Source organism: Strix uralensis, chromosome 4 (assembly GCF_047716275.1).
Source record: "Strix uralensis isolate ZFMK-TIS-50842 chromosome 4, bStrUra1, whole genome shotgun sequence".
Lineage (NCBI taxonomy): Eukaryota > Metazoa > Chordata > Aves > Strigiformes > Strigidae > Strix > Strix uralensis.
In genome coordinates, this window is record NC_133975.1 from 12,539,560 (window position 1) to 12,558,368 (window position 18,809).

Consider the following 18,809-nt stretch of genomic DNA (forward strand, 5'->3'; position numbering starts at 1 on the left):
AAGTTTATGCTCTTTTCTGTTGGTACTTCTTACTCTGCAGAGGTTTAAAGAATACAGTTTTACACCAGTATGTGTTAACTGGAACTTCTACCACTATGCTGCATAAAAGAAATATAGTGTAGCCATGTGAAAAAGTATATGGTACCTTTCCAGGAAAGTGATATTAAAAAGAAACGCAAATGGTGCCATTATAGGGTTAACAATACACAGAACCTCTCAATACATTTGATTAAAATTGGAGGAAATCAAATTATTTGCAGAAAAGTGTAATGTAGATGTTAATATTTTTGAGGATTTACTCCACCTCCAGCTAAAATAAAATCCAATGTGAGATTTAATAATTTGTACATGTTTTGGTATTGCTTCAGAAAATATCAGTGACAGGATCACATGGCTAAATACTACACAGGAAGGGTTAATGTATGCAATGTGACCAGAGGGACATGTGCCTTGACCTCAGTACTATCGTGTGCTATTAGAAGATACAAACACTGCAGAGAAGAAATGTGGTCTTTTCATACCATCTTTTTTGCAGCAGATCAGAGTGCTGTTATTGCTTTGAACTCTGTTCCTCTGCTTTAACAGTCAATCACTGCCTTTATGTAATTAAACAGTAACAGCAATTCAGGTAAACAGCAATGACAGAAATATGTTTAATGACTGTCACATCACATTGAGCTGGATTCAGCAAGGAAGGACCCCATAGATTGCTCTTCTTTGTATATAAGGAATCCAGCCCACTTCAGGAAGAAGCTTCTCTTTTTTTTTTTCTTTTTTCTTTGTTTTTCCCTGCATCTGTCTTTTTACAGAGGTTTTCACTCTCTCCTTTCTGCAGTTTTTCAGCAAAAGCTGCTGTGTGAATGCAGTGAGAGATGCTGTGCTGATTCCTCTCTTGCTAATGCTGTTCTCTTCTGGGGGGGCGATGTCCCTCTTTTTGGTGCTTTCTCTTGTCACTTATTCAAGAGATGGATCATCCTCAGCCATCTTGGCTGGCAGCATTTGCAGATCTGTACTTTAATGGCCTATCATCTGTTTGTCTCCTTGTCTCTTGGAAAAGTGGCTTTGACTTTAATGGAAATTATTTGCCTGGTTGAGTACTGACAGAACAACTTTATTTGATTATCTGTGATACAGAATCCTTTAATGTATTTACATTCCCTTTCTCTGTACACACACACATACACCCTATGGAGAGTTTTTCTTGCATTGCATTTCCCCAGCCGAGTCTCCCCAATGCACAGGTACCTGGAAACCTCAGCAAACCACTTGCCTCAAAGGGAAGCAGCACTGGAAGCATATCTTTGTGGCAAAAACTGACCTTGGAAACCAAAAGTTTAGCTTTTCCACAAATAAAATCTCAAACGTATGTATTTAAACCTCAAATACAGATCTGCTTTAAATCTCATCAGAAATGGATGAAGCCTTTCCACAGGTTTCAGTGGAATTGGTTAAGAGTCTTGGTTCAAAGTTGGATGATATCTGTCACACTTGTAGACTGGACTTCTAAAGGAATTTGATCTCGTCTTCACCTGAGACTAACCAGCTCTGCTTTTCAAATGATATACTGGTGGGAGTGAGCTGATAGACATAATGATTTTTCAGAGGGCAAAACTGAAGTCTATATCTGGCCTGCAAGTAAATTGTACCACGATTCTAGATTGTTTCCAGGATTCTAGACAAATATCATCCTTACCTGTGTAGACTATATCCTTTCTCATCTCTTCCTTGCTCCATTTCCCCAGCGTCTTGCAGCGCAGCTGCAGGCCAGCATCTTTTGGTTTCATGGTGATGTGCAGCACCCAGCTGACCCAAGAGCTTTGAGCTCATGGGACTCAGGAAATTGGATAGCAATTGTATAACCCCTCCTTGGTGTGGGGAATAGAGCTTTGATGGGTCAGTGAGAAGCACTGCAGCCACAAATACATGTGTATGTAGCAACATATGTAAGAGCCTGACCAATGACAATACACAGAAAATTAAATATCTAAAAAGATAATAAAGATTTTGAGAACCATTCAGATTAATATATAATATGTAAAAGACCAATATGCAATACAAGCTGTTTTCCAACCACATTAATCCTTAGGCTAGAACCAGTGTTTCAGGAATAAACAAGCAGCATCAGAGACATCTTCGTTGAACTGGAAAATGGAAAGTCCAGAATGGCACTCTGTAGCTAGGCTACATATTACACAAAGCAATAAATGGCATGTCTCCTTGTTTTAAGAACAGTCTTCTTGGAAAAAACCTTAATGTTTTAAACAATTCTTTTCATAAAAGAGCACTAGTGCACAAAAGCGTGTGACTTAAAGCAAGCTGAGGCAAGGACCAAGTAATATGTTGATCCACTGTTATGTTGGTTTTGCTTCTGGCTCAGAACTGCCTGATATGTACAATGTATGTTATTCATCAGCCTATTTATCTCTGACTTGAGCTCAAGAATGCTTTCAGGAGATCTCTTGGGACTCACTGAGCTCCCAGCATCACTGCCCCCTCTGACCAGTCCTTCTGTTTTTGACTTCTGACTTTGGTTTTGACCTCCTTTATGCATTACATTTGGAAGAAAGGAAGAATATCAAATAGTAGCTTTTTGTTTGAGTCCTTGAATTTTTTATTATTATATAAATACCTACCTATCTGTTCTGTTTTGTTCATAAGTGCTAGCTGTGAAAACCTCTTGTGGCAGTATTGATGATGAAAGAGTACTCAGGAAAGAATATCAACATGTAGCATCAAATTGATGTGTTCTGCAGAGTTATTGGTTGAAATTAGGTGAGTCACCAAAGGATGCTGCATCCAAGATAGGAAGACAAGGACGTTGCATCAGTAGGCATGTGTTGGCATAGCAACCAGAATATTTGGTTTTAATTATCGGGAATTTAACAGAGAAAATGGCAGTTGGAAGTAAAAAAGTAGCTCACAAAATCCTGCATTTCTGCCCACTGAAGCTTAAAACAGATGAAAGGTGAATGACATCTGAGCATATGGTGTCGTATTAAGTTTGTGAAATAAACTCTCAACCAGTGAGATTAAATTAGATTACCAAATGAACCCCAGTGCAGGGGAGATCACAAACAAATTTCTGATTGCAGTTAAAGAATAGATACTGCAGAATGCAGCAGTATTTATTCTCTTGTGGGACTAAATCCAGGCACACACCCAAATGTTCTCTTTTATTAGCAAAACTCAAATGTTCTGATCTGTGGTGCACATGCTTTTGCACTGGGCTTGTTTCCACATATTGGTGCTCTACAGGGTGACATTAGAGAGACATGTTATTACTCTCATAATCCGTTCCAAATCCACTAAGGGAAAATAAGAACTATCCTTTATTGTTGTGCGCTCAGAAATGAAACATTTACAATTGTACTAACAGAGTGTCTCATTAGTGTCACGTAACCAACTAAATAGAATCTTAAATCAGAAAGTTTTTAAGAGGACTGTTTAAATCTTTTAATGAGATCCTGTGTTTGGAGTTCTTTCTTAGTAACTAGATAAATCTTTTTTAATGCTTTGTGTATCTTTCTCTTCCATGCAAGACATTGTTGTGTTCTTTTTCTCTTCTGACATCTCTAAATGTTTCTTCAAGTTTCTTTCAGGGTTTGTGTTCTCTCTATGAAATTGTTGGTATACATGAAAAATTCCTAAAAAATGTATTTATATATGGTTTCACATAAGATGGAAGATATAATCATATGGAGGATTACAAGGGTTACTGAGATATTGATACTAGAATCAGTTTGTTACTGATATTTATCCCTATTTTTCCACATGTTCTGACTATTTTAACATTTAACATTTTGTAAGGAAAGTTATACATAGACAGGAATCTACAGAGTAAAGAGTGAATGAGAGATGGACCCTGAAGGGTATTAGACAATTCATTTGGGATATAGAGAACCAGGTTCAAATTCTATGTCTATGTAGCATCTCTAATCATTGGTGGACTGTTGATATGGAAACTGAGAGTAGATTTGACTTTTACTAGCATAATCAAAAGCTTCCATTGTTAAAAAAGCCCAAAAAGCAACCAACCCCCCCCAAAAGTCTTGTCCTCAATTACTTTTTCTGGGGAGTATAGGTAGTTCACGTATAGCCTGTTTAACCAACATAGTCTAGCCTATGTTATCCAGTTATGACATATTTTGCATTTAATTTTCGTTACCACTTTTTGGAGCTTTATATAAGTGAATTTCTATAAATAATATGTAGCCAGCCATCACTTTCACATATTGTCACTACTACTCAGGAATTTGTAATGCCTCAGATATTGGTGTATTTTTCCTGGTTACGGAACTTCAGTATTTAATCTTAGCTTTTTTTCACGGTTGTAAAAAGAATTTTGAAATAATAAGTAAAGCTTTCAGATCCAGAAGCAAAGTCTAGTATGAAGGTTCAATTATTTCTTTTAATCTCATGACTTCACGCCTTTTTTATTAACCTTAGTGGGCTGATTTGTGATGCTTGAAAACGTAATCAGCAAAACTTCGTATCTTTTAAACACAGTATAAATTAATTAAAATAAAACCTAGGTCTCTAGGAAACCTAAGTCATTAGGTTTTTTTCTTTGAATGATTCATGTATTCTAGCAATGTTAGGACAATATTAGGGCCGCACCACTCGTCACCCATCAGTGAGCAGCAAGCTTTAGAGCCTGTTACTAGGACACCGATGGATCCTTGCACTGCAGTAACCAGTATTGTTGCGTGACCACCTGAAGTGTGTGATTCACTCCTACTGGATTTTTCTCTTGCAGATTGTGGGGGCTGTGGTTCAGAAATAAAAAACGGGCAGTCATTGGTTGCCTTGGACAAACACTGGCATTTGGGCTGTTTTAAGTGCCATACATGCGGCAAGCTACTGAATGCAGAGTACATAAGCAAGTAAGTTGAGGAGCATTTTCACTCATTTTCAGCATTCTTTTAATACCAGATAAGTAACTTAGTATTGCATATCCTTTAGTTTTTGTTTATGTATGTTTGGAGATATATAAAAGATTAGAGATTATTATCTAAATTGTATTAAAAGCAGAAAAAATCCAATGAAGAAAAGTAGAAGTCAAATTTGTCCGTTTACCTGGAATGGGACTTGACAAAACAGATATGCTATGGAAAGGCAATGGGTGGAGTATGCTTCAGAGCCCTGTAGATACACCCTTAGTTTTGTATGTTTGACTTTGCTCTATGCAATGCTGTAATGTGAACAAGCAGGTATTATCCTTTCTATGTGTTTCACATGAGCAAAAATGTTCTCAAAAAGTTCATTGAGGAGGTACGTATCATGCTTTTGTGCTGCTCCAGCACCTTGTGCTGTCCGATTTGGACTGCATGTGATGACAGCAATGAGAGGCAGCACGAAGTACACACACAGACCAAGTCCCATGTCAACACTCGTATCAGTCTGATGAGATACAGGGCTTTCACTGGCCAAGGCACCTGGGATTAATTTCTGCTTCAGAGAAGTGTGTTGATATGATGAAATTTTCCTAAACAGCTAAGTAACTCAGTCAGCAGTGCCCAGAGATGATGGAATTTCAGAGCCGGTGTCCCACTGACTTTCAGTAATTCTTTGGATTTGGATTAATAAGAGTATAACATTTAATTTCACAGCTTGCAGTGGAGAAACAATATTTAACAAAAGGGTGTTCTTAAATAAGGTTTTGCATTATCTCAAATGTTATGCTACTCTGTTGTATTTTGGTACAGTGCTTTTTTTGCTTGTCATTTAATAATAAAAAAACCCTCATAAATTGCAAAGATATAGTTATGGTGAAATCCTCTTTTTAAAAACAAATGCCAAGCAAAATAACTCAAGAGAAGAAACATCCTGGCTTCAGTTAATTCAATTAATTATTGTGATAACTTATAGATTAGTCTCTAAGCAATTTAACTTGTATGCTGTAAAATTAATTTTTATGTTTCTCCAGAGAAATGTCCAATAAATTTATGCCTCTGCTAATAAATCTGTCCAATCATGAGCTATTTTAGCATAACACACTAAACATATTTAACTATGTTTAACATGCACTTTGAAACAGAAGAGTCTCCAGTTTCTTCTAGAGCGATTTATTTTCATGCAACTTTTTAATGGTCTAAGTGTAAAACTTCGTAAAATTGTGATCTAAATGTAAAATTAACAATTAGGTTCATTTCAGAGCAATAGCCCAAGAGTTCTGGTTCTGACTTTTTAGAATAAAAGCTAAGACTTCTGTTTTTATTATTCATATTTTTAAATTGTAGATTATCTTAAATCACTTGTGGTGGTGAAATAACTGTTTGCATCATGCATATGGAAAGATTTCTTCTGCTGCTCAGGTTGAATTCCTGTAGTCATTACTGGCTTCTATGGAGCAGGATCAATCCATAACTGTCTTTAAGGAAGTCAAGAATGTCAGTAGACTTAAATGTTAATCAAAACTTGGTTTATAGTCAAGATACTCAGTTGAGAAATTACTCTGCAGTCTAAGCTAAAAAATTAGATGATATATGTATAGATGATACATATATTAGGCGAATTAGATGATAAGAGGGAAAGAATAATATGTAGAAATAACTTTTTTTTCCAAAGAGGGGTAAACATGTGGAAGAAGTTAATAAGTAACACTATCAAAACAAATTGTGTGAGGGTCTCAGAGACTGAGCGTTGTGACAAGGGGGGAGTCAATGACTGAATTTGTTGACAAAGCAGGAAAGTGGGATCGTGGTAGAATTGGAAGGGCCAGAATAGTTCCTTAACTATTCAGTTCTTTAGAAAATTAATAAAACCAATTATTTGGTAGGTGGGAAAGTCCATAAACACCCTATGAATTGTTGAAACATTAACAAATTTTAGCTGTATAATCTCCCAGTAAGAGCCTACATAAAGCAATCTCTGTATGGCCTGTTGTTCTTCCCTAGGGATGGTGTTCCATACTGCGAAACAGACTATCATGCAAAGTTTGGTATCAGATGTGACAATTGTGAAAAGTATATCACAGGAAGAGTGCTCGAGGTAAGGAGAACCTGTCATTCAAACACATCTCAAAGTGTACAAAGAGACTTGCTCTTTTGGATGTAGTTGTATGCTCACAAGTGAGTGTTAACGCAACAGTTTAATGTTGTTTTTATGAAATACTACAAACTTTTTCTATAATTCTTTTTTGTTTCTTCTGTTACTGATTAGATAATACACACACTCCGTAAATGGATATTTGTGGTGCTGGAGAGTGTTCAGTTAGCAGAAGTAATATGTGAATGGGTTGTTGGGCACATTTTAATACTTGTGCTAAATTCCTTTGTCATTTCTGCTTGTTGATTCTGTATCATATCCCCAAAGTTAGGATGAAGCTGTTCAAAAACTAAAATGAATCATTTGAAATGTATTTTTGCGCCCAGAAATGAGCTATGTTGCAGGGATTTTTTTGAGTTTGATGTTCTAAAAAGCAAGGAGGTTGTTTAGGTGCATGTTTATGCTTTATGAAAAAGAGATTTCCACATAACTGATCCAGAGTCAGAAATTAATATATTCCTTTGATCTGAATAGAATTCATCCTTGCATCTAAGTGTATTGTTATCCTATCAATGTCATCGATTATCCACTTTTTCTCTCTGCACTTTCCCTGTGTCTGGTGAAGCCTTAGCAGTATTGGCGTTAGGAAGAGGTTCCCCAGGTCACATAGTTCACTTCTTGCTCCTCCCCAGTTACGAAAGCCTGGAGAAGTCCCATAGGACTTCCACCAGAGAACAATCTGCGATGAGCTCTACAAAGACTTAACTATCCAAATGATGGACAATTATAGCTAGGTAGGAACTGAGAAGCAAGTGGAAGGAAACAGTGAGTCCATACTAAGGTGTTAGGGTTAGACAGGGGAGGCCTTCTCATTAACAGATGTTTTTACAGACATCTCAGAAAACAGACTTCTAATAAGGGATTTGAAAGAGTATAAAAACAGCTTTCTCACTTTTTACAGATGGCTCTCTCAAGTGGGAGAGGCAAAACAGAAGAAAACATTTTAAAACTTTAAAAAATGTAAGAGGTGACCAGTGGAAGCTGCTACATGTTTTCAGAGTGGGAGAGGCAAATCAGAAGTGTGGTGGTGTGTTGACACGAGTGGTGTCCCCCAGGGCTCGTTTTTGGGGCCACTCCTGTTTAACATCTTTATTGATGATCTAGACGAGGGGATCGAGTGCACCCTCAGTAAGTTTGCAGATGACACCAAGTTGGGTGGGAGTGTTGATCAGCTCGAGGGTAGGGAGGCTCTGCAGAGAGACCTGGACAGGCTGGAGCGATGGGCTAAGGCCAACTGTATGAGCTTCAATAAGGCCAAATGCCGGGTGCTGCACTTGGGCCATAACAACCCCCAGCAGCGCTACAGGCTTGGGGAGGAGTGGCTGGAGAGCTGCCAGTCAGAGAGGGACCTGGGGGTGTTGATTGACATCTGGCTGAACATGAGCCAGCAGTGTGCCCAGGTGGCCAAGAAGGCCAATGGCATCCTGGCTTGTATCAGAAATAGTGTAGCCAGCAGGGACAGGGAAGGGATCTTACCCCTGTGCTCGGCACTGGTGAGGCCGCACCTCGATTCCTGTGTTCAGTTTTGGGCCCCTCACTACAAAAAGGACATTGAATTACTTGAGCGTGTCCAGAGAAGGGCAATGAAGCTGGTGAAGGGTCTGGAGCACATGTCGTACGAGGAGCGGCTGAGGGAACTGGGGTTGTTTAGTCTGGAGAAGAGGAGGCTGAGGGGAGACCTCATCGCCCTCTATAACTACCTGAAAGGAGGTTGCAGAGAGCTGGGGATGAGTCTCTTTAATGAAGTAACAAGTGATAGGACAAGAGGTAATGGCCTCAAGTTGCGCCAGGGAGGGTTTAGACTAGATATTAGGAAGCATTTCTTTACAGAATGGGTTGTTAGGTGTTGGAATGGGCTGCCCAGGGAGGTGGTGGAGTCTCTATCCCTGGAGGTGTTTAAGAGTAGAGTCGACATAGCGCTGAGGGATATGGTGTAGTTGGGAACTGTCAGGTTAATGGTTGGACTAGATGATCTTCAAGGTCTTTTCCAACCTAGACGATTCTGTGATTCTGTGGAGAAAACTTTAAAAAACATTAAAAATGCAAGAGGTGACCAGTGGAAGCTGCTACATGTTTTCAGTGTCAGCCTTTGACACTGAATGAAAGGTAGTAAGAGGGGGGTGGGCTTTGAAGGTAAAGCTAATTAAGTTATATTTGACACGATAAGAGAGGTGAATGCAGAGAGGAGTGTCATGGTCAAAGGTAGAGCAGATTTAGGGTACACTTACTCATAGCAGATTACAGGGAACAATTAATACTGAGATGGGAGAACAGAAGCTCCAATTTCTGTACTGACTCTTGGTTTCACAATATTGTGTTTTTCTGTCCTGGTTCTTGCCCTGAAATAACTGTACAAAAATACTCTCTTTATTTGGTGCTATTTTACCTGCAATAGGGTTAAACAATAGCATGTGGTGTGATGTGATTAAGAACTAAGTCCTTACTGTCTCTGTGGATGATGAAATGAAAAAAAAAAAAGTTGAAAAGATTTGCATAGTAACAGCACTGAGTTGGATTTGTGGGACCTGGGGGGACGTGTGGCTGTGTCTTTTTCTTCTGTTTGGTGGGAACATACTGAACAGGAGGAGAGTTCCTTGTTTTTGTTATAGATGGACCAATAATAAACTTGAGAAAACTGATTTCTTTAAAGCTGTTGTAGGAGTTTTACCAATACTGATTACGTATGTCATTGTAGTTCTAGGTGATGTTTTCAGTTAGTGCATGTGTGCCCTCCTCCTCTCCCCTTCCCCTGTGTTGCTCTGATGACAGTGCTGTAGCACTGATTCTCTTCTTACTTTGGAACTGATGCAGACTGGGAGTGACTTCAGTTGAAGTCTGTGGCATTTAACTGTGGAAAAAATACTCATGCAAGATTCTGAAACTTTTTTTAAAGAAAATTTAGGAGAAAGGACTTTCACGATCTGTAAAAGCACATCAGTGTCAGATAATGTCACTGTCAAATAGGAAAGATAGGATGAAGTTAGTATGAAGCAGGCAATGGATTTGAACAGGTACAATGATATTTAATGTCTGAAGGCTTGTTACAACAGCCTGGAAACTTTATGGTCTCTAATGTTGTTTCCATAAGATTGTATAAAACTATTTGGTGTTTTGCGTGCAGCAAAACTAATGAAGTTTGAATATGGGTGCGTGTCCTCTATCCTAGCATTCTGCTGTCATGACAGATCCTATTCCTCATGACATCTCCCAAATACCTGCTCTCATCCCCTCTTTCTCCATGAAGTATCTCGGAAGCTTTCTTTACATTTCCACTGCCTGTTTACATGATCAAGAGGTGACAACACAGTGTGAAGCTCCCGTAGTGATCAGTATGTGATTTCCATGAGCCTTTGGACCTCTGTAAGGGACTGCTTTAAATGGCTGTTGAGCTTCAGTGTTGACCGTGGAGAGCGGTCAGATGAAGGAGGTAGTGTGCACACCTCATTTTATTAGGAAGCTAGACTAGAAGTCATGACCTAAGCAAACAGATTTAAAAGAATGCAGAGAGCTGACACAGTTAAGTCATTTGTTGTTTGTCTGCAGCAGACGGACTTGTTCAAAAGACGTGGACTTGTGGCTGATATCTTCCATCTGTCTGGTATTGAACTCGGCGTGTGTTTGTCACTGGCCAACTTGTTATGTTTGTGTATCTCAGGGTCAGAAGGACAGAAAAAAAAAAAAAAAGAAAAGCAGCCATGGCTATTTTTTGTTGTAGGATATATTGTTTTTGTGGAATTGTCTGGAATCCTGAAACATTTTTCAAAACTTCAGTATCTCTTTTTATCATCTTGAATATAATAATTTCTGACGATGCACAGAAATAATAGGGCAAATTGCTATTAAAGTGGGGGAGAATCCTGACAGCAATACTTACTAAGCAGAATAGTCTCCCATTTTAGTCTCTGGAAGCCCTCATTTAGATAGTATTAAAACAAGATTGGACAAGGCACTGGAAAGTCTACGTTAGGGAACAGTCCTGCAATGACAACGGGAGGGACTATATGACCTAATAGGATTTTTTCCATCTCTGATTTCTGTGATAATGTCAGGAGGACAGCTGCTTCCACAATCACTCTGTGCCCAGATTTTATAATATTGTCTCCCTTTCCAACACTTGTTCATTTTGTATATTCAGCAGAGGAGGAAGGGAGAGTCAACTAGTGTGAGTTACTGATAACTTATAAAAATATGGCTGTTTTTGTAGGTTAAAAGCCAAATACAATGATGATTTAGTTACTTAAATTCTTCCTTCAGTCCATTTTCTGAGGGTCAGATTCATTCCATGTAGTAAATGGGCTTAAACACAGGATAGCTGTTTATAATTCCTTTCTTGTTTCTTTCTTCCCCTCAAGTCCACCTTGGCTTGCCCCCAGTCTCCCAGGGAACTTGTACTGGAAAAGCTACAAAGAGGCTGAGCAGCTAATTTACGGAGACCATAAATTCTTCTAGTGCTTTTAAAAGCAACAGTTTTGCTGTTCGTTTTACAAAACCCTTGCCCATCAGTGCTTTTATGGGCAAAGTTTGCTTTGCTTGTGAACTATACAGAGCACTGTTTAATGCAACATCAGTCCTCTCCTAGGAGTTGCTCCATTTTGTCCCTGCCCATATACCCCTGACCATCTTAAATGGGGAGCAAGAGGTGGCTGAAGTTAACTTTATAGTTTGACTTAAGATGCAGTGCAACTAAAAAACTTTAGGGAGAAAAAGGGTTTATTTTAGTGCTTATGCTATAGCTCTGTTGCCAATCCATCAATAGTTAAAATCATGCAATAACACAGAAAAGAAACACATTTAAAAATAACAGGCTGTTGATTTTTATAACCAGCCATTTCCCTTTTGTTGTGTTGCAATCTATTTCTCTGCATTTAGCACTAAAAATATTTTTTTCTCTCTTCTTCTATCACAAGCAGTTATTTATTAATTAAAATCTCAACTTGTGCTAAGGAGCATATCATAAAAATAGACAAAATAAGTGTAATTGCCTTTTTTCTAAAAATATACTGTATTTTGCATGATAATTCAGAGCCGGATACAGACCCCTTTCAATCAAGAAAACACTTTCCATTTGTTTTGTGATTTTTTTAATCAGTCTTCTAGCTGTGTTTTGCTCAGAGGCAGTAGAGATGGGTTGACTACCTAGTCCTGCTCCTTCCCACGTGACAGGCCATTCAGAGGCTTGGAAGGCTCTTCAGGTGTGTCGAGGAGCTGTGTGGCAGCCACTGAGTCTTTCTGGTCCCCTCCTGGGGAACATGCCTGGGTTTCCTTAACATCCTTAATGTATTTAGAAACTGAATTCCAGCACCTCTCTATTTTGAAGTCGTCTGTATATAATTACCGATTCTTTGGGTACAGATTGATTTCTAGCTTTTTTTATCTTCTCCCCTTTAATTGATGAACTCTTAAGAAGAATTTATAGAGAAGTCTTAGTTCTTCTCAAGTTCTATTTTGCAAAACTGAACGAACGAAATTCTCTGCTGCTCATAATCATTTCCAGGCTTTTCTGGTGACGCTGGTGGACCTTCTCACTCTCTATTCCAAGCTGGAACCACCTTCTCTCAGCATGGATGGACATTGTACTCCAGATGATGCCTTACCACTGCCTTGTGCAGTAATAGTAACCCCTTCCACTGTTTCTGAAGAAAGTACTTTCCCTGGTGTATCTTGCACTAAGTGTGGTTTATTTCTGTGGCTTCGTTAACATTTACGGCCCATAGTGAGATATGACTTGGGGGATTTTCTCTTCATCTGCCGTTTCAGATAGTGATACCCTGCGTCATTAGAGGAAACCTTCATATCCAAAGATAACCTCCTGGGGATGTTTTGATGGCAAATGCAGTATATGCTGTAAGGGGGTCAGGTGTGATTGCTTGGATAGGCAACTGCAGCCCAGTAATGGCCAGGCGGAGCTGCCTCATAGCAGGCCTCCACGACCAACTGTACTGGTAGCCGATGAACAAGCTGGCTCTCCACCACTACTTGCTGGTGTTTTGGATTTCATGTGAATAAAATTTGACAGTGTAGCACATTGGAAGTTATGCTTTTGGAAAGGTCTCTTGGGGGTTATTTACATGCAACCCAACTGCTTCAGTAAGCAGTGAGGGCTATTTTCAGGACTTGACTAGACTTCTGTCTACAACCATCCCATTATTTACAGTTACATGGCTGTGGTGTGTATGCGTCCTACAAGCGCTGGTGAAAGTGGCTGTATCACTTACTAAACATAAAGATGGGTCCAACTGCTGTAGCAGGCATCCTAACGTGACAGTGTGGCACTAAGTATATGTGGGGGAAGAAAGGGTTAACATTTTCTGCTTTACATGTCTGTGTAAATGTCTGGGAAAGCATAATCAATATATTTTTTTAAAAATCTATTAATCACAACCATATGTTACTTTAAAATAAGGGAGCAAATACAGTAGGCACTAGGCAGGAATGAGACTAGAAATGTCAATAATTTATATGTCACTTAAATGCCACTTATACCTCAGTGACTTATTAATTAAAGCGTGAATCTTAATTTTTGTAGTTCATTTTTTGCTTTGCCCTAGTGTTGAGCTGCTTTTGTTTACAGCCACATATACTTTGGAAATCAATTGCCTTTCCCTTTGCAAAAGTCTCGGTATAGCAGAGAGACGAGACTAATTCTTTACAGCAGGGTGTACAGATTTCTGCCTGCAGCGTGGAAGAATGGTTCATTCTGAAATGTCTGTTACCCTGCTGTTTCACTAACAACAAAACCTAGTGATGTGTGAAAGGTACTTGAGCAGCTTATAATATAGGCATTAATACTGAAACGTGCAATAAAAGCAGCTTGGTCTATACGAACGAAGGGTTTCCTGTAGCATGGGCAGCCTTGCGAAGGCTGTCAGAGCAGCAAAAGGATCCAAGTTTCAGTACTGATCTTCAGTTAGAAACTGCTCTCTGCGCCAGTTTTCTCCTATCAAAAGAGAAGAAGGAAAACTGTTGGAAAAGATACATCTAAATAAATCAGCATTAGTTCTTGCAAAAGGAAACCATCTAAGGTAGGAAACATTAACTCGCACTTTCAATGCATGGATGCAAGGCATTTTGCAGCTTGAGAATGGTCTGCGTTTTGGTGCCACTTGCATTCGTCTGGGACTGATGGTTTGCAAAGGCAGGTTAATCATCAGTGTATCTGAACTTGGCTGGGTAAGTGTTAACTGACAGTTGACTTAAACTTTCTGCTTTAAAACAGGGAGTTGGGCTGGGGATGGGTCCCTTCCAACTTGAGATATTATGTGATTCTATGATCATTAAAAATACTACCAGCAAGCTTATAAATAGCAATGCAAATGTTTTGACCTTAGCTTTTAGCCTTTTCTGTAGCCCAGGTGTATTGTTTTAGATGCATTCGCTTTATCTTCCACCCTCATCCCTTCCCTTTTTCAACCACCTCTTCTCTTCAGAAAGAGATACAGCTACACCTTTCCATATTTATTGTCTGAACTGTTAAAATCTCACAATTGTTGACATGTCAGGAAAAAACAATACACATTAAAAGGAACTGTTTGCATAGATTTACCCTCTAAATCGGTTTTTAGGTTTATTGAGGAAGAGCACTGAGTAGGATTTGGTGATAAGCTTAAGCCTGTTATATTTTTACCAAAGCAAGGGATTCTGCAAGCTATTTCTGAATAACACAAAAGAGAAGTTTAGAATTTGAGGGAAACTGGTTGATAGAGAAGAAAGAATGACTATTGCAGGTTTTGTGGGTTTTTTTCAGTTACTTGCTTGCTTTTCTGTTGAGGATTTCTCAGGAAAACTCCCCGGTAGTGTTGCTGTGCATTTGTGCCTGTGTGGGTTTGTATGTGTTAGAGTTTTAGTGCATAGTTTGACTCTTGAGTCTGGCAGACAGGTGAATGGTGTCCACTGCCTTTTTCCATTATGCAGAAATGTAGTACCAGTTGTCTTAAACTATCTTAATTGATTAGTCAAAGCATCAAAGCAGTGATTCCAGTAGTCATCTTACACCTTCTGAGCCTCAGACACAAACAGCATACAGTATGCCAGTTACAATGGCTCTCTAAGTGATATGTTGCTGTGGTGATGCATTATTGTCTAGTGCAATTTGCCAGCATTTGAATATTTTGACAGTGTGAAACGCTGCACTTTTTGGATCTGTTCAGTTCCTCATCCTATTACTTTGATAATTTATTTAATTCCTTGTGGTCTTCTGACTCCTGCCTGGGGCATGCTGCAGTCGACCAGACCACTGCTCTGCAGTGCCCTGGACCTACCCACGATCCAGTCGACAGCACAAGCGCCTCCCTCCAGCTTTCTCCTGTAACCATGACAGTGGTGCAGCAGTAAGTGCACTTAGTGACAATTGACTTTGTTGATAAAGTATCTCCAGAATGCTCTGGCCCATGTCACAATGGTTCTGTGTGTCTGCTAATAGCAGGAAAGCAGCCTATGTGACTCATTTCTTGTATCTTTAAGATTTTTCATCCTGCCAACCTTCAGCATTTTTATTGCTTCTTCAAATTTCTTTTTCTCCCCGCAGTAAGAAATTCTGAATGGTACCTTGAACTGGAAATGTGTGGATGAGTCTGAAAATAGCAACTTCCTACTTCCAGGAAGGACTATTAATGTGAGTTCTGCATATGACAGCAGCATTTCCAGTCCCAGCTAAATTTGGGGATCCAAAATATCAGTCCTTATTCAGGCACAGAATGAGAGTCAGCTTCTGTCCTCAGATGTTTGCAGCCTGGATCACCATGACCAGTGTGAAAAGAGCTGTGCTGGCTTCATCTGATAAATCATGCTGCCTCTCCAGGGCTGTACAGTGTTAGCTGCAGCTTCATTCTTCCCATCTGAAATGGGTGGGCTAAATGCACAGCTGCAAAGTCAAAAAAGAAGGGGAATATGTCTGCAAGTCATCTTTCTCCTTCTTCACTCCCTCTCCCCTATCAAGGGATGACAGAAGTGAGAGCCAGCTGCAGCTTGTCTTGGCCCGTAAGTGGGTTTTAAGGAGTGGGAGAGAAAAGTGGAAAAGAAATGAAGGGGATTGTTGAGCAAAATGAAAACAGAAGCCTCTTCCAGTCTCAGTGGGTGGCAAGAAAAATTTGCAAAGCTGAGAAGAAAAAGACAAAGGGGGCAGATCACACATTGCATAAAAAAAGCAACTGAGTGCAAAATCAGTGAATTTAGGCACGACAGACTACTTTGATTTACAGAATCATGTACCAAATCCTGTAGAAAAAATGTGCTATTGGCCTTTTCCAGCTTTTGCCTGACTGCAGCAGGGCTGAATTTGCTCCTGAGTCAGAACTTGTTTGCAGATGTCACAGAATGAGATGACAGTTTATAATAGTGCTGATTTTTCTTCCTATTCTTTCTTTTTCTGAATTTTTCCCTTTAGGGATTTTTAATTATTTTTTTATTTCTCCCACAAGCATCAGAAACTTCTCCTTCTGAGAGTCCAGTATATAGTAGATTACTATCATTCTGAGATAAATGTCCCTGTTGGTACATTCAAACTGCACTTTATACCTGGGAGAATAAAGAGTGTGTGGGAGGCAGTAAAAATGACTCAGATGTGGGTGGGAAGTCTCAAGGCTCTGCAAAGTACAGCGGGATGAGCCAGAACCAAGACAATATGAAATAACTGTACATGTGAGACAGCTAGAGCTGTAAGTAATGCTGCAGGTGCATATATTGAACATTTCACATGACTGTTTCTTGGCATCCAGTGGGGTGATAAATGAATCCAGTAAGGAGAATATGAGGAGAAGGATTGATTCAAAACATTACACTACATTTACGCTGGTGTAAACCCCGTTGAAAATGGTTCGTTTGCCCTGGCACACTGCTGAAGTGACTCAGTGGTGAGTCAGGTCCACTGTGACTAAGAGAATTAGCAAGAACTTTCCTCTACATAATTCTCTGTCTCCTGGCTCTCACATTTTTCTCTCCTCGGCACTGTTTTGCCAGTAGATATTTTGCCAAATACCTCTGTCTTGATAATGTTGTATGCCCCTTCGTACCCAGTAGATGACATGATAGCTGTTTATGAAATTAGCCGTTATTGTATACAATTATCACTGTGTAATCCTTGAAGTTACTTTGTAGCATATGCAAAACTGACTTTGCTAGGACCATGAATGGAGATTTATGTAGTTACACTTAAAACTGGTAACTGAGGACAGTATTCTACTGCAAGCACCAAAGGTTATCAGATTTTCTGAATATTGTCACTCTAATTTGAAAATATCCCACAGAATCCATTTTATGGAGCCAGTATAGTCCACATAATATGCCACTCTGTGGATGCAGTGGCAGAGTTAATGAGCACGTGGCCATTGAACAACACTTGATGGTGCAGTGCTGTGCACCTTCTCCATGGTACTCTTGAGATAAAGACAGAAGGACAAACACCTGGGCCCTAGATTTTACACAGCTTTTAGGATTAAATTCACATTGCACAATCCCATGTTGATGTGCTGGCCAAGAACAGGAGGGTTGTGCTACCAGGTGGGAATAAGCAAGAACAACCCCCGATTTCAGCCTAGTAGGTGGAGTAACTTCATGGGAAGATTTTCTGGGCCAGTTCTGTGCTGCTAGGTCAGAGTTATTAAATAATAACTAATTTAGCTCTGGGAGCAGGAACTAAAACCTTAGCTCAGCCGAAGTTAGGGAACTGCATTTACTTACGGAAATTGTGAATTTGCCTCCATAAATCAATGCAATGACTGGTTGGGCCATTTAATGTCAAAATGCTATATCTTGTTCAAAAACTGTATTAAATTTCATAAAGGTAAATATCCAGAGTTCCTTTTTATACCTGTATTTCGTTATCAGTTTCTTGTAAATTTCTGGCACCCAAGAAAAAGGACAGTTCATTCACATAATAGTTTACTATACCAGTAAAAACAGTCATTTGAGGAATGAATGAGGAGGTATAAACAGGATGAATTAAATATCCACTAAAGGAGTTTAGTAGTTTTCCGCCTTCTTTGACTTGCATACTCTGAAAAAAAATTCCTAGTGAAAGTACATACTCCTCAATTTTGAATTTAAAATTGTACATAATGAACTTCCCTTACCCAGTGTTAAGATGGCTTTCTCCCCAGATCTACTCATATGAACGCATTCAACACAAACTGAAAGCAGTAGTGGATTCATTTATCAGGGAATTATGTCTTGATTTTATGTTCTGTTTCAGTATGATGTATGTACCTCAAGCACATCTTGATTTAGTTTAATGTCTTATATTCAATTATCAGTGCTTGGAAATGCATATGGGATATGGTGGACAGTCAGCTAAACATGAGAGCAGTGTGCCCTGGCAGCGACGAAGGCCACCAGCCTAGAGGGCAATTTCAACAAGTAGATATCCCTCTTCTATTCAGCATTTGCTAGACCACATGAAGGATACTGCATCCAGCTTTGTGCCCTCCTATAGCAAAAGATGCTGGTTAACTGAAACGAGTTTGGTGAAGGACCACCATGATAGTTGAGGGGCTGGAGCACATACCCTGTGAGGAGATGCTCAGGGAGTTGGACTTGCTCAGACTGGGGAAGGGATGGCTTTAGGGGGACCTAATAGCATTTTCATACCTTTGAGGAGGCCCTCAAGGATGTGGAGACAAGCTCCTTACTGAGGTGCATGGTGGGAGAGCAGGAGACAACTGTCATAAATTAGAAGAGGGGAAGTTCTGACTGGATATAAAGAAGTAAAAAATCACTGTAAGGATAACAAAGCATTGGAGCCATGTTCTCAGAGGTGGTGCAGTCTCCAT

The 18,809-nt window shown here is 39.5% G+C and overlaps 1 protein-coding gene across 8 annotated transcripts in view; it reads left to right on the forward strand.

Annotated features, from left to right (window-relative positions):
- Window positions 1–18,809, forward strand: part of ABLIM2 (actin binding LIM protein family member 2) — a 149,933-nt gene that overhangs the window by 69,284 nt on the left and 61,840 nt on the right. For 7 of the 8 annotated variants that reach the window (XM_074865675.1, XM_074865677.1, XM_074865679.1 and 4 more), the window contains exons 5-6: window positions 4,757–4,883; window positions 6,897–6,990. In XM_074865675.1, coding sequence (XP_074721776.1) covers window positions 4,757–4,883; window positions 6,897–6,990 — 221 coding nt within the window. Of the gene's footprint in view, window positions 1–4,756; window positions 4,884–6,896; window positions 6,991–13,855; window positions 14,070–18,809 lie in introns of those variants that run through there. The other variant, XM_074865683.1, reaches the window with a different exon arrangement.